This window comes from Argiope bruennichi, chromosome 2 (genome assembly GCF_947563725.1).
Source record: "Argiope bruennichi chromosome 2, qqArgBrue1.1, whole genome shotgun sequence".
In the NCBI taxonomy this organism is placed as follows: Eukaryota; Metazoa; Arthropoda; class Arachnida; order Araneae; family Araneidae; genus Argiope; species Argiope bruennichi.
In genome coordinates this window covers 89,604,698-89,619,579 of record NC_079152.1, presented here as the reverse complement: position 1 = coordinate 89,619,579, position 14,882 = coordinate 89,604,698, and the positions used below count along the sequence as shown (strand labels likewise).

Here is a 14,882-nt window from a genome sequence, read left to right as displayed (position 1 = left end):
TTTATTTTCATGCTCGTATGCATATAAAGAATTAATAATCAATCTAATTGAATAGATCTATCTATTTTATTAAAGGATTTACTGTTACGTATCAACAGAAGTTCTTCAATTAAAATTTAAAAATCTGTTTCTATATGAAAATAAATAAATTATATAAACTTGTTTAATCTTTGCCTATATAACTTCACAGGCGTTTTTATTCCCTACAAAATTCAGTAATTAAAAAAAGTTTTATATTATCAAAAATTCGTCGTATTTTTTTTCTCTTTTTATTGTAAACAGATTATTTCAAAGATGTTTTATTTTTTATCTTCTAACTGTTCTACATTCATGAATTTCCAAGAAAAAGTAGGCACTTTTAATTAAGGAAATCTACAGGAAAGTGCTTAAGTACCACATTTTTCTAAATCACTATTCAGAAATGCTTAAAAAGCGGAAAACAAAACTTTCATTTATTTTTTTATTTACAAGAGTAAGAAAAGTTTATACATAAACAAACATCAATCTTAAAAAATTTACTTTCTAAATTAAAACGTTGAGTTCACACAAAATAGAGTTTTTTAAAACCTAGTTTCACTAAAATGTTTTTTTACAGTTACCACTTGTTCGCTCTCATAATTAGTCTCTCGATGCTAATTTTTCTAATTGCCATTAAATTATGGAAATTATAATAAGTCTTAATTACTGCATTAGAATGCGTTAGAAACATGATACAAAAAATAAGATAAAAAAGAACGTTTAAAGCAAAATGCATCCTATTCTGTTTTACTCCTTTCTTACAGTACTAAGTAGTTAGGGAGCTTAAAAGGTTTTTAATTTTTTTGCTGCCGGCAGCATTCTATTTCCGTGAGGAAACAAATTAAGCCTTCATATATGACAGGTGAAAAACTAACAATTAATGATTGCATTTTGCTGTATTTTACCAGAGAATATAGTTTTACTCTTTGGAAACTTTCTTATAAAACGAAGCATATCGACTGAATGTTTATTTTCCTTTCGATACTGTTTCTTAGTTTGTATGAGATATTTTTTTGTTTAATTACCTAGCTACCTGATTAAATTTTTTGAGTTTCAGTTTTTTTTGTTGTTGTTGCTATTTTTCTTATACATGCTTATTAAAAATAAACGGAAACTAAGCAAAAGAAGTAAAAACTTAATTAATTTGTAATTGATTGATTATATGTGTTTAACAGTTTGTCATTAAAACTCTCATTTAATTTCTTTTTATTATGCTAAGTATTAAAAGAATTTAAAACTGAGAATAAATAAATAAGTAGATTATTAAATAAAAAGCTGTTACTTTTGTATGATTCAGCCTGAAACATTATTACGAGACTGAACAACGATTTAAACATAGATAAACATTTTTTTTATTGTTGAAAAGTACTTGAAAAAATTTCATTGAAAATTTGTTTCCGTTTTCATTTACTGTATGCCTTCAAAGATGTTTTTGAAATGCTCTGATGAAAAAAGAAATAGTAATAATAGTAAATGTTTGATAATTATTCAAAGTTTAGTTTAGAAATGAATTATTAAAATGGTAATATAGGCCGGAGAAAGATTTTTCATTGATACAATAGTAATTTGATTATCAATCTTGTTTACTTTATTAAAAGTTAAAGTTTAAAAAACTTTCCACTTGTCAATTACTTATATTTTAAAACTTTAGCTTTCATTTTTGGAAAATTTTCATTTTTCGATGAAGTTTGTATAAATTTAAAAAAAATGCCAGTTACAATTCATTATTCATGATGTTACATATTAAGATGCAGTTGAAAGTAGGTATAAATCTAAAGTTTCAATACCTAATTGTTTTTAAAAATTCAAGCGTGAATAATTGTTTCGATAATAAATAACTGTAAAATATAATTAACCACTTAACAAAGAAATGAATTTTAAATTTACATTTTTTTCTTTTGAAAAATACTTATTACAGAGACATTCAAAATGAAGAAGAAAAACGCCTATAGCTTATTGATATGGCACTTTTATATTTTAAATTCCTTGATTCAGTTTGGAATCAGAATTACAGATTTGGTTACAGTGATTTAGTTCATGAATTCTAATTTTCTTCTTCGATGCAGCATCAATTCTTAGTAAAAAAAATTCTTGTTGAGCACAATGACGGATGCATGGGTTTAAGACATTTTAAGTTATAAGAAATTAATTTTTAATTAGTAACTAATTTGTTTATCTAATTGTTTATCTAAGTAACTAATTGTAATCTAATTGCTATGTAGTAATTTTGCGCTTTCGTGGTATTATATAATCAAGACGTAAGCGGTAATGTAAATGATTTAATCTTAATAAGAAAGAAAGGAATAAACCACACAAAATCTTAGGAGATAACAGATCTTATTTGTCTTTAACTGTATTGATGGAAAAATCAACTTTTTGTTTCATCACCAAAATCCTTGTTCCTGAAGTTTGTTTCAAGCTTTCATTTTCAGCTATCTAGAAGTTAAAAAAAAAAAAAAAAGATTCCCTTGTCGAATGAACCAAATTTCTATTTACACCATATGAATTTCTAAAGTGATATCTTATAGAAAAGTTATGATTCTGTATAACAATAACTTACTTTTCATTTTTCCTTTCTATCCTGAAGTCCACCGTCGCAGGCGCAAGGATGGACGTCAGCGTCGTCAGCGAACCACTTTTACAAGCGAGCAAACTCTTCGACTGGAGATGGAATACCACAGGAACGAATACATCAGCCGGCCGCGCAGGTTCGAATTGGCAGAATCTTTGGATCTCACTGAAACCCAGATCAAAATCTGGTTTCAAAATCGACGGGCGAAAGATAAAAGGATAGAAAAAGCTCAAATGGATCAACAATTTCGGTGAGTTAGCAAATCTTTCTTCTTTTGCTTTAATAGAGTTATTGGAAATAATATTAATAACATCTTTAATAAGATTGGAATAAATAATCCAATAAAGTTTTGATTCAACGGCCTTATTGAAGTAAAATGGTGTTAATAAGAGCAGAAGTCTAATAAAGTCTTGAATTATGATGAATACTTAACCCGTAACTGGAGACGGGAGTCAAAATGAATACGCGTTGCTCATAAGCTCTTATTATCACATTTTTTTTTTTTTGCCTTGAACACAATCTTCCCCAATACTTTCAATTGCTCTTTTAGTTTTTAGTAGTATGTTGGCAAAGGTCTAAAAATGAACATGTGAATATAACCGAATTATTCTATCTCAAAGTTTTTATTGTTATTTAGGGAGTCATTAACTTCACGTCTATGAAACTGGGGATTGCAAAAAATATATAATGCACCAGTTAATTCCTACCTATTTCGTATTGCAATTCGCTTCCTTTGCCTAAAATAATATATTGTTGTTTAAAACAAAGGAATAATACTCAACCAGGACCTTTCAAGAAAAAAATTTCAGATACAAAATTGATACAGATTTTAATAAAACTATAATGCAATGATTTGAAAAATGCGAAATGCCGGAACATGATTTTGATATTAGTGATGTAGAAGCGATTATACGCGATCACGAAGAAAAAAGGGAACAAGAAAATGAAGAAAATTTGAACGTAGATTCAGAAAAAGGGAAAGACGATTTGGTTGACTAGGAAAATTATTTCTAAGGACAAAATAGATTCAAATGGTTCAAACAGCCGTTAGTGAGTTCGCATTTCCGGACGCCTCAACACAATATTATTTCGAAGCTACCCAGAATTCGTCCTAATTTGCAGCTGCTATATCTGACTCAAAATGAAGTCTAGGCCTACATTTTCTCGACTGACAGGTTGCTTAGAATTGTAAAATATACAAATTTTAAATTTATTTCAACTAGGCAAAACTATACAGAACAAGGGAAGTCAGATTCGCGTGATTTGGATAAAGTAGAATGACGCGACTTTACGGGCGTACTCTTTTGCATTGCTGCTTTTAAATTTGAATAATGAAATGAAAATATATTCTTAAAATAATAATTTAAAATATTATATTCTTCATTTTTGTTAGTTAAATTCTAACAGTTATTAACATTAGTGTCATTTCGTAATATCTAAATGAAATAAATACTTATTAAAAGATTGTTTGTATTTTTCTTATAACATCTTTCCAACATTTAATACTAAAACATTCTTAATATCAATATTTTTAATATGTTTGGTAATTTCTTGAATGCATTTTGTTTCCAAAATAAATTCCAAGGCTGTTTACAAAAGCCAAAAAAGAAAAATAACAATGGAGTCTTTTTGACTCCACGTGTCTTGCCGCGTGAGGAAATTCATGTCTCCATTTAAAATATGACTTTAAGCCTCTTATCGTATAATGCAAATGTAAAACTTCTTATGTCCAAAGCATATTAATTAAAAAAATCTTTTCTGCATCTGCATATTTGAAGCACTAAAAGATTTTTTAAATGCTCAAATTTAATTTAAGAGGATCATAAAGTATTCAAGGAATTATTTGTACAGTCTGGCAGAAAATAGTTATATTTATTCCATTTTATATTTATAAAGTTGTGTGGAGATGTAAGATGATATATATGCATGCATTTTTAAAATTTTTCTTTCTGATTCCCTTTGATATATTAGAAGAGTAAACATTTTATATCGAACAACTTTTAAACCTCGGAATGTGATTTTTAGGTGAGGTACTTTTCAGAAAAAATTAGCAAAGAACCAATCAGATGAAAGGTTGTATATTCCAATGTTCAATTGGCGTTCAGAACTGATGAAACACTGGTGATGAATTGTGATTCTAAGTATAAACAATCACTTCTGTATAATACTATTTGCGGCCTAGTTTTTAAAATCATGATTGAAGATTTTGCTTCAAAAATTTCTTTATTCCATTTACACTGGTTTATTTAGATAAATTATGCTATTCTATTTCATCCAATGATTGAAAGAGCTGTTAAAAACAAGGAGTAATGTGTAAAAACTCCTAATTAAAAGGAGTAATGAGTAACGTATTAAAAGGACATTTTTGGCTTATTTAAAACCCATGTTTTGAAATAAAAACTTGTAAACCTTAATACAAATATATGTTAGAGAAAGAAACACTTCCTTATTTTATATCGGGGAATTTTATTCTTTCAATCCTTTACCCCAATATTCTTTGTTTCGATGTACCTAGAACGGAGTTTGTATTATTGCTCAATAAAAGATATTGAAGATTTTTATGAAACGTTTCAAAACGAATGATTCTGGAACTGATCTAAGGTAAAAGTTTTCAGGCTCTTCAAATTTAATATCTCACTTTCTATGCTAATCTCAATCGGGCATTCCTCACATCGATATTTTGATAATGTATTAGACTAGTTTTAAATAACAAGTAACAACATGTATATATTGATTTAATGTTGAAAGTGACAGTAATTAATACTAAACAGTGTTTTAATATTTCTGTAAATAATGCATTTCATAAAAATTATCCATGATTTTTGTCATTGCATTTTATAAAAAAGGGCCGCCGATTTGGCATTTCGAATGCATTTATGCATCTAAAAAACTTTTCAATGACATAGGTTCCTTTATTTTCTAATTTAATTTAAAATTTTGAAATACCGTAATTAAAATATGATCTAAAGCAGAAACTGTATTGACATTAATATTTTTCTAAACCTGGTAGAAAATATTCGTTTCTATGAGGATTTTAAAATTTTTATTTCATTCTTGGAATGGGAATAATAACGGACTTCTTTAAAACAAAACAAAACAAAAAAAAAAAAATTAAAGCGAATTAAAGTGGGTTGAATATTTACAATGATTTTCTATTAAAATAATCTGCTTTAAAATATGCTGACGCATTAAATTTTTTTAAACACTTTCATTTCACAAAATTTCTAGGAATTGGAAGTTTTTTTATGATTTAAAGAGTACAGATTTTATTCTTCACGTAATGAGTAAATGAAACTAAGTTTAAGCCTTTACCTTTGTGAAGGAAAAAAATCTTTATTTCAGTTCATTTTTAATACTCTTTCATTAATTTATTAGTACTTGTTTACATGTATTAAACGGTAAACATTCGTTCAACACGCCTCCAAAGTAAATGAAGCCAATCTAAAAAGTGTTTGTCTAAATCAATGATTTTACTTTCAATTATATTACGTGCTCACTTTAACGACACAACTTGAGGCCAAACGGATATGTTTCAATAAGAAACTGACCAAACTTTATTGCAGTTGGAGGCATACGGATATCAGAAAAACAATGAGCAATATCGTAAACGCATTTTGCACTTCTGTTGCAAAGCTATCGCCACTAGCAACGGAAATGCAAATTCTTTTTAGATTCGGAAGCACCTGCAAAAATGTCCTTTATAGCATGAAAAAAGGTTCGAATTTATGACTCTAAGAATAATGCGTGTTACAGAGTGAAGTGAGGTATTTATATGATTGCTTTTTAACACAATTTCCGTCATCAGTAACAAAACGGAAATTGTCCAGGTGATATGTTAGGAGCCAATAAGACGGCCCAGGAGGGGAGGGACTGCCTTGTGAGCCACAATTGTTTGATCAATATGTAGAGAAAATGTTTCTAAATAACTACCTGTTGTTAATCGAATGAAAATTGTACTTGCAGAAAACTTAATTTCCACCTGCTCCATTTTTCAATTTCTATAACCAAAAGCAAGGCGTGAATTTGAAAGATGCAATATATTGTTTTGCTTCTTTTGATTCATTATGCACATAAATAAAAAAAAATTTTGTAATTTTGTCGAGGTTATTGTTTTTATAAGCCATAAAACATTGATATCATTATTTTTATTTAGTTGATAATAATTTAAAAAAAGAGTCTTTTAAGTATTATGAGTCAGCTTTATGTTTCTTCAATTAAAAAATTGTATTAAATTTATTGGAATTTACTATATGGATTTTCTATGATTCAAAAACCTGAAAAAGTATCAAATGATTATATATTTTTAAAACATTAAATATGAGTTCATATTTTATTAAATTTCTACTAAGAGAGTAAAATAAGAAATATCGATATCATTTTTTTAATCAATTGATAATAATAGATATTGTTTGATATATTAAAAAAAATTTTTTTTAAAAGTATTTCGAGTCAGTTTATGTTTTTTCAGTTAAAAATTTGTAATAAATTTATTATTACAATTTTTTAATTGAATAAATTAATATTATCAAATAATTATCAGATAAGTATGTATTTTTTAAAACACTAAGCATGAGTTCAAATCTCATAAACTTTCTACGAAGAGAGAGAAAAAATTGATATCATCATTTTTAATCAAATTTTAATGATAGATATTATTTGATATATTTTGAAAAAAAAAAAAGCATTTTAAGTATCTCGGGAAGAAAAATAATCATTTGATGAAGAGAAAGAAACAAGATACATAACTAAACTTTCTCTGCTCTTCATTGCAAATTACGTAATTAGTGTATTAGAGTTCATATACATAATAAAGAAAGAATGAGAATGTCACTTACTTTCTACTAGAAATTTAAACGCCTGGTTAAAAACATGTTTCCTCATTGCTTAACAATTCATTTGACAACCTTTTATTGTTGATAATTAGTCAAAGTATTTAACGATCTTTTAAAAATCAGCTGAATTTTTTTTTCAAATGAAATAATTACGATCATTATTTAAAAAATAAACATGTGTTTAAAAAAGAACAACATTCTCCTAGATACTCAAAATATGGGATGAAGCTTTTAGTATTTTACAGTTAATCCAGTTGCAATTCTTTAAAAAAAATATTTAGAATAATAGAAACATTTCGACTGCAAGATATTTAAAAAATTTGTAGTCGCATTATTTTTATCCTGAAAAATGTGGAATATGTTCTAAAAATAAATTAATTTATAATATAAATTCATTTATATTAAATGAGCCAATTATTCAGAATTAGAGGTGAAGATGAGGAAATTTCTTATCGAATGGATTTCTGTGTTCCACTACCGGATTATATTCCTTATTTGATTATAATTAATTTCTATTTATTATCTGATTAAGTTAATACATAAATTAAAAACGTTTAACTATAAATTGTTTTGTGCAATTCCAATAAATGAAAAAAATACGATAATAGCAAGTTTTAAAACTATGCATGTTAGTTGTACACTAGGGGCAGTATAATAATTAGTAAAAGTATCTCTTTGTATTTCTGTTGTGTTAAAAGCAGGCACATTGTTTCATAATATATTTATTATAGTTCATTTTAATAATAAAATAAATACTTTGTGTATTACGACGACTTTCTCGACAAATAAAAGAACAAGATTTTGTTTTTTAGTTTAATTTCAAATTTTTTGAAGCGTTTAGCTCTAAAATATTAAAACAGTTCAAAGAACTGAATAAGACAAGGGATGATTTTAACAAATTTTATTTAGTCATGTTGTGAAACGGAGTTGCTTACACTTAATGAATCTAATCAAATGAAAAGTATAATTGCGCACTCTCTTTAAATTCTGATTGCTCATTGAATTTCTCAGCATTGTGACGTTACATGTTTCATGCTGTAAGATATCCAATGAAATTTTAAAATTAAACCAATCGTCTCTTTTGAAGTATATTCTACGAAAATGAAATTATTTCATGAAAAGGATATTACAGCATCTTAATGACACAAGGTGTCTGTGAAATAATCATTAGGCACAAAAATAATACAAAAATTGTGCCACTAAATATAGACAAAATATTTATTATTTGGCTTAAATCACAAAATTAAAGATTTTTCTAATATTTTATTTGCAATGACTTTTTTCTAGCTTGTGGGGATGGAAATTTGTAATACAAATTTTATTCATTTTAGATGTACTAGCGTCTTGAAATTACTGAAAATAAATAAATAAATAAAATTGAAATCTTAAAAATGAAATACAAAAAGGCCATCTGTGAATTGAAAATACTGACTATCGCTAGCTTTCATGATTTTGATTTGACACCATTAATTCTGATGGAGAAAAACTATTTCCTATCACTTAGCAAATTAATAAAAGCGTGTTTTTTAAACTTTATTTTCATTATTTATCAAACATTTCCAACATGAATATCATACTCCTTTTCTTTAAAACATTAACATTAGTTGTAATTTGAATGCTATTTCAACTTCCTCCTTTCAGAAGTTTCCCTCCATTTTTTTCGTAAATGAAAATGGAAAATTTCTTCTTCTGTCATACAGACAATAACTTTTCGAACCAAAATATAACATTAAACATTTATGCATTTTGAAACTATTCGTTAAATAGTTTTTACAACATTTTTTAAATTTTTATTTTGCCTAATTGTTTAATTTAGTGATACCCTATATATTTTTAAACATCATAAAAAAATACTAAAATTTTAAAATGAATAAAAAAAAACTTAACGGAAGTGTGGTTCCTTTCCATTACACATTGCTCAAACATAAGTAGTTTCCATAGATACTTTTCCAGCAATCCCTCCAATGAGGCCAATTACGTGCTGAATTCCGAAGTAACTTTGAGCTTATCTGAAGTGAGGGCTTAATTTCCCCTTCCGCTTAAAGTAGCCGCTTTATAACCTAATTAATATTAATGTTGATCACCAGATGATTAAGTGAACGATTGGAACAAGCAGGTGATACGGGCGTTGGTCCCTTTCGCTTTCATTCCCTGCCCGGGTAAATCCCTTATTAAACGTCGTGCATGTGATAGAGTTGCCAATTGTCAAATTGTTATGATCATGGAGATGATAGGTTAGCGATGAAGAATGATCTGCATTTAAGAGCGGTAAAGCACTTTTCTAGAAGAGGCACTCTTCCTGCTTTATTCAGAATTTTGTTCATATGACTTTGAACTATCTGGTTCAACTTAAAATTATGTCAAACTAACTGTATAATAATAATGATCACATTGCAAGAAGTTTGTTCATGAGATTGTTACTTTGTTATAGAAAAATTGTCGTGGTTAATTCTAAAGAAAAGAAAATAATGTTCAGGGAATATATGTTTTTAGTGTTTATCTGTAAATGATTGTTTTGATGTACGTTAACTTGATAGGAATGAGGTGAATTTACATGATTCATTGTTTGATGACAAATATGTAATTGCTTGACATTGTAATTGTTTAACATATTTCGGAATACATTATAGTTATGAGAATGTGGAACATTCACAGGATACCATTGTTTGAAGCACATATCATGCTCTATTAATTGTTTAATATATTTGCAATTGCTTAAAATATTTTGGCATACATTACAGTGATCAGAATGAGGAGCATTCACATGATATCGTTGTTTGAAGCACATATCATACTCTGTTTGATTGTACTTTATCTTATGCCGCATAACTATGTTATTTTTGCTTCCCTCATGCAAAAATGTCACTGGAATCCAAAATGGAAATGCCGCTGAGCATTTGACCTGTATATCGTGAACATAAATGAATTGATTGAATGTGTGAAAATAATAAAAGAAATATATTTAAATAGAATAATTGTTTTCCTCAGGGTTTTCTTTTCTTATCCAATTTTTTTTTTTTTGCTTGTTAATTTATTAAATTTACTTTTCTGAAAATGCATGAACGAAAAATATTGCCGTAGTTGGTAAGTAGTTGACTGTTACAAATGCATGAGAAATTCGTTACGAATTTCATTCGTAAGTTAATCTTATTCAATTTTATTTAAATTATATCAGCTTACATAATATGTAACTGCACATCTCATAAGTTTTTCAGATTAATAGTTTTAATAATATAAATACTGTTATTTTTTATTTATAAATTAACGCGGATTTTAATGCATGATTCATTATTTAAACAATGATTTGTATTAATTTGTTTACAAATAATATTTCGAAATCATTAAATATATACCGACTAATACCTTTCAAGCAGCCCCCTCCAATATTATTTTAAAATGTATTCCACAACATCCCAGGAAAAGGAGGAACACATTGTAACAGATAGCGTTATATAGCGTACAGATAAATGTTAGAGACGGTTGAGATATAACGTTTATTATAATTATAATTTCGTTTGAACTGTCACTCATATTGAAAAGAGATTTTCTTTTGTTGGAAAAAAAATATTGATAATCAAATTAATAATTCAGAATAAATCAATCTTTAAAAGACAATAGTGGTCGACGTTTTGATATCGAAGTATTTAAAATAAAATTCAAATTTGATTTGCTTGCACTGATAAAAGCAAACAATTATTCAAATAAATTTATATAATTTTAACATGTACAACTATTGTTCCTATTATTTAACTTTTAATCTAAAAAAAGTAAAAAATTCCCTTTGAAAATGTTTTTTTTTCCATAAAATTTTATTCTTTCAAAATTTCCATCAGAAGATATTTTAGAAACATTAAAAATGCTTGATTCATGAGTAGGAAATTTCGAAATGAATTTAAGATTAATTACATTTTTATATGATCCTTTTCCTTTGATTTTTATATGATCCTTTTTATATTTGAAGATGCATTAATAGCTGTTGTGTAGAAACTATTTATTCTTTAATAAAGTGTAATATTTATATATTATATTACATTCTGTTTTAATTTCAGATTTGATAACCAATATCATTTTTACTGCGTACAATTAAAAAAATATAATCTTTTGACAAGTTTTTTTTTTTTTTTTTTTTCATCTTCCTTTTTTTTTCTTTACATAAGAAATCATTTTCACCTGCAGTATCATCTCTTTTGTTGTTCGATACGTTGAGTTCTCCCCCGCAGTGTTTATTACCTGAAACAGATGTTCGATTTAACGTTTTCATTTCACTGGAAACATAGAAATTACGTAATTAAATCTGACAGATGCCATTTGTGTGATTTTACTTTTTCAGTTTCAATACAAAGACGAGCTGCATGCCTTTTATTTTATTTTATTTCAGTCGAAGACTGCTCAGAAACTTTTACCATATTAAAAAATTATACAAAATAATTCGGATTTAATTGAAAACCTTTTCAGCATTATGTGTTTGGAATAAATCTTGATATATAAACAAATTGGCAACAAGGTTCTATTGATCCTAGTTTAGGAAAAAACATGGCTTGTAAAAGTATTAAGAAATACTATAAGAAACATATGTTCAAAGTAAACAGGGAACAAAGTTTAAGGGGAAAATAAATAGAAATTGGCGAAGAACAAAAAATTTCAACATTAAATAAATCAGAAAATATAAAAATGTATTGAAAAATGCATGGGACAAGATATTGATCTGAACTTGATGCAATGAAATGAAGCTAGTTTCTGAAATGTAGATTAAAAATGAATTGAGTTACAAACAATTCAAAAATCAAAAAGACGAGCCTGTGAATTTTATATTCAAGTCCTTATTTTAGTTCTAACATTTTTATTCTGAGCCTTTTCGGAATTAGCGTATATCTTAAACATAATCTTGTTCTTCCCATATTCTTTTCTTTTTCAAAATAAAATATTTATTAAAAAAATAATAATAAATTGAAGATTTCTGTAACTTTTTTGAGTATTATTCTTTAATTATTTATTGAATGAGAATAAATAAACTAATAACATATTATCTATGTTAGTAGACACTGATCAACGACTGTAAGATGATAGGTATTTTCAAAATTTATAAAATGCCTTTCTTTCCAGTAATCACCTCAAAAGCAGTTTTGCTGATATAACACTCTTTTCATGATTATTAAAACTTGAATGTTAATTAAAGAAATTATATTTATTTCATACTCTTAATGTTGTTTGAATTTTAATCTAATATACATATTTTTTACAGATGCATGGCATTAGCAAACTCACTAGGATCACTGTATGCTCCTCCAACTTCAAGTGCTGGTGTGTGTCCTTCATTTTGTGGTACCTGTTACTATAAACCGGGTACATCACCGCTTTTGAGTTCCACATCTGCTACTCCTACATCAATGTTGACCTCCAGGTTTTAGAAATTGAAATCAATATCAACATTCATTTGGATTACCAAACATTGAAAGATAGAAGACGTGTAAATTACAAATAATCGAAATTTTCCCGGTGACAATTCCGTGTATAAAACCAAAATCATTAACAAATGCTATGCTCATACAATTATTCATGGTTTTGCCGTTGTGAAGATGCTATGATGATATACTTGATAATATACTTCATTTTTAAGGAGTATATGCAAGGGAAAAAACATTGCTCCCCATTTTTTTAATGTTGATTTAACTATAAAAATGATTCTATCAAAAAGAAATTGGACTTTATGTTATTAAATGGTATGAATATTAACAAATTATTTTTGAATAAGTCTTATTTGTATAATAAATTAAAGTTTCATTTCAAAATGGACTTTTAATAAATGAGTTGCAGAGAACTCTGTAACCATAAGTTTTCTGTATTCTGACGTTTCATACTCTGCATCAACTGACGTCATAATGTGCTATCCAGGAACGATATGAGCAGATATTTGTATTAAAATAATGTTGAATTGAAACAGCACGTCATATTTAATGTTCTCTTTTTAAGATTACTTTACAAAAAAATGATTTTCGTTTTATGAAGAATTCATAAATTTTATGCGGAAACAATTGAAGATGACAACAATATCCTTTGACAACTTTAATAATTCTTGAGACTTACAAGAAGATATCTTTAATGACATTACTCATTATCAAAGATGAGACAACTAGTCATTCTTAATCTATAAAGTTTACCAAGAATATGAACTTTTGGAGCATTAAAACTCCATAACTGAAGGTGACTCGAAAGTCATTCATATAAATGGATGCTTGTGTACATTTCTTTCGATATGCACTGCTCACTTATAATAAAATGTTAAACTTCGACAATTTTGTGGGCAAAAGGTGATATTACTGCTCGTTTGATTTTTAACTAATTATGTAATATCAGTTAATGTGTACATTTTGTATAGTAGTTTTATATTTTAGACGAGCACAATGAATTTTCGCAGACATAATCAGCGTAAGAAGGGAACTTCAGAACCTCAAGATACCGAAAATATGAATTGATGCATGCAGCAATGGTCCGTTAATTACTATTTCAAAAGTGAATGAGTCAAAACTGTTTTGAAGATTTTTAGAGTGAAAACCAGTATTGGTTATAAATGGTTCCTGAAGAATATTTCAATTTGTATTAGTGAAAAAAATGCTTTTTTTTCATGTTGATGCAAATAATCACTGTCAAATGAAAGCAAATTATTACTTGGAAGCAGTAATTCTTTTTCAGAATAATTTAGTTGAATGTTAAATAACGCAAGCTGAAAATTTGTTAGAATAATCATGATTCGGATGTTTATTTTTATACTTTAAAGTTTTGAGCAAGAATTCTGTAATCGATTTGAAATTAATTTAAACATATGCAATATGAATTGGAAATTATAATAATTATTTTGAAGGTAAATTTAAGAGGTTTATAATAATTTTAATAACATCAAATATTGCTTACATGTAGTTCTGTGCACTCTATTTTTCGCATGTTTTTCAGCATGAGCTGAAATCTAATTCTCCTTAGCTAACTGTGTTTAATTTTATAGAAAAAATTAAATACAACAATTAACGATTGATTTTAAACAATGTCCTTTTTATATAAAATTAAAAAAGGCTAATGCACTTCTTACATTATGTTGCATACTTTAAAAAGTTGTATTATTGATTTTGAATTATTTCTATTTGTTAAACTTATCGTGCATAAGACTATTATATTCATAATCTTCAATAAAGTGTTTTGAAATATTTTAATTCAAAGTTTTGAATTTTAATTGCATGAAACAATGCTGTTGCATTGTGCCTTGAAATGAATACATTTACTGTGTTTATTTTTAGCACTACATTTAACTTTAGCTATCCTGAACAAATGTATGTTGTGAGAAATAACTATCTTTTGTACATAAACCATGTGTATAGTATATATAAATAAAATTTAAATAAATCATGAATTTAATGAATGAATCATTGTTTCATTAATATATTCAATTTCCAAACAAGATTGAATTTTTT

At 26.9% G+C, this 14,882-nt stretch overlaps 1 protein-coding gene across 1 annotated transcript in view; it reads left to right on the top strand.

Annotated features, from left to right (window-relative positions):
• LOC129957931 (homeobox protein rough-like) overlaps window positions 1-13,140 on the top strand; it is a 39,808-nt gene extending 26,668 nt beyond the window's left edge. The window contains exons 2-3 of the mRNA XM_056070184.1: window positions 2,606-2,840; window positions 12,665-13,140. Of these exons, the coding sequence (XP_055926159.1) occupies window positions 2,606-2,840; window positions 12,665-12,830 (401 nt within the window). The 3' untranslated portion in view covers window positions 12,831-13,140. The remainder of the gene's footprint in view (window positions 1-2,605; window positions 2,841-12,664) is intronic.
• Window positions 13,141-14,882: the final 1,742 nt, after the last annotated feature.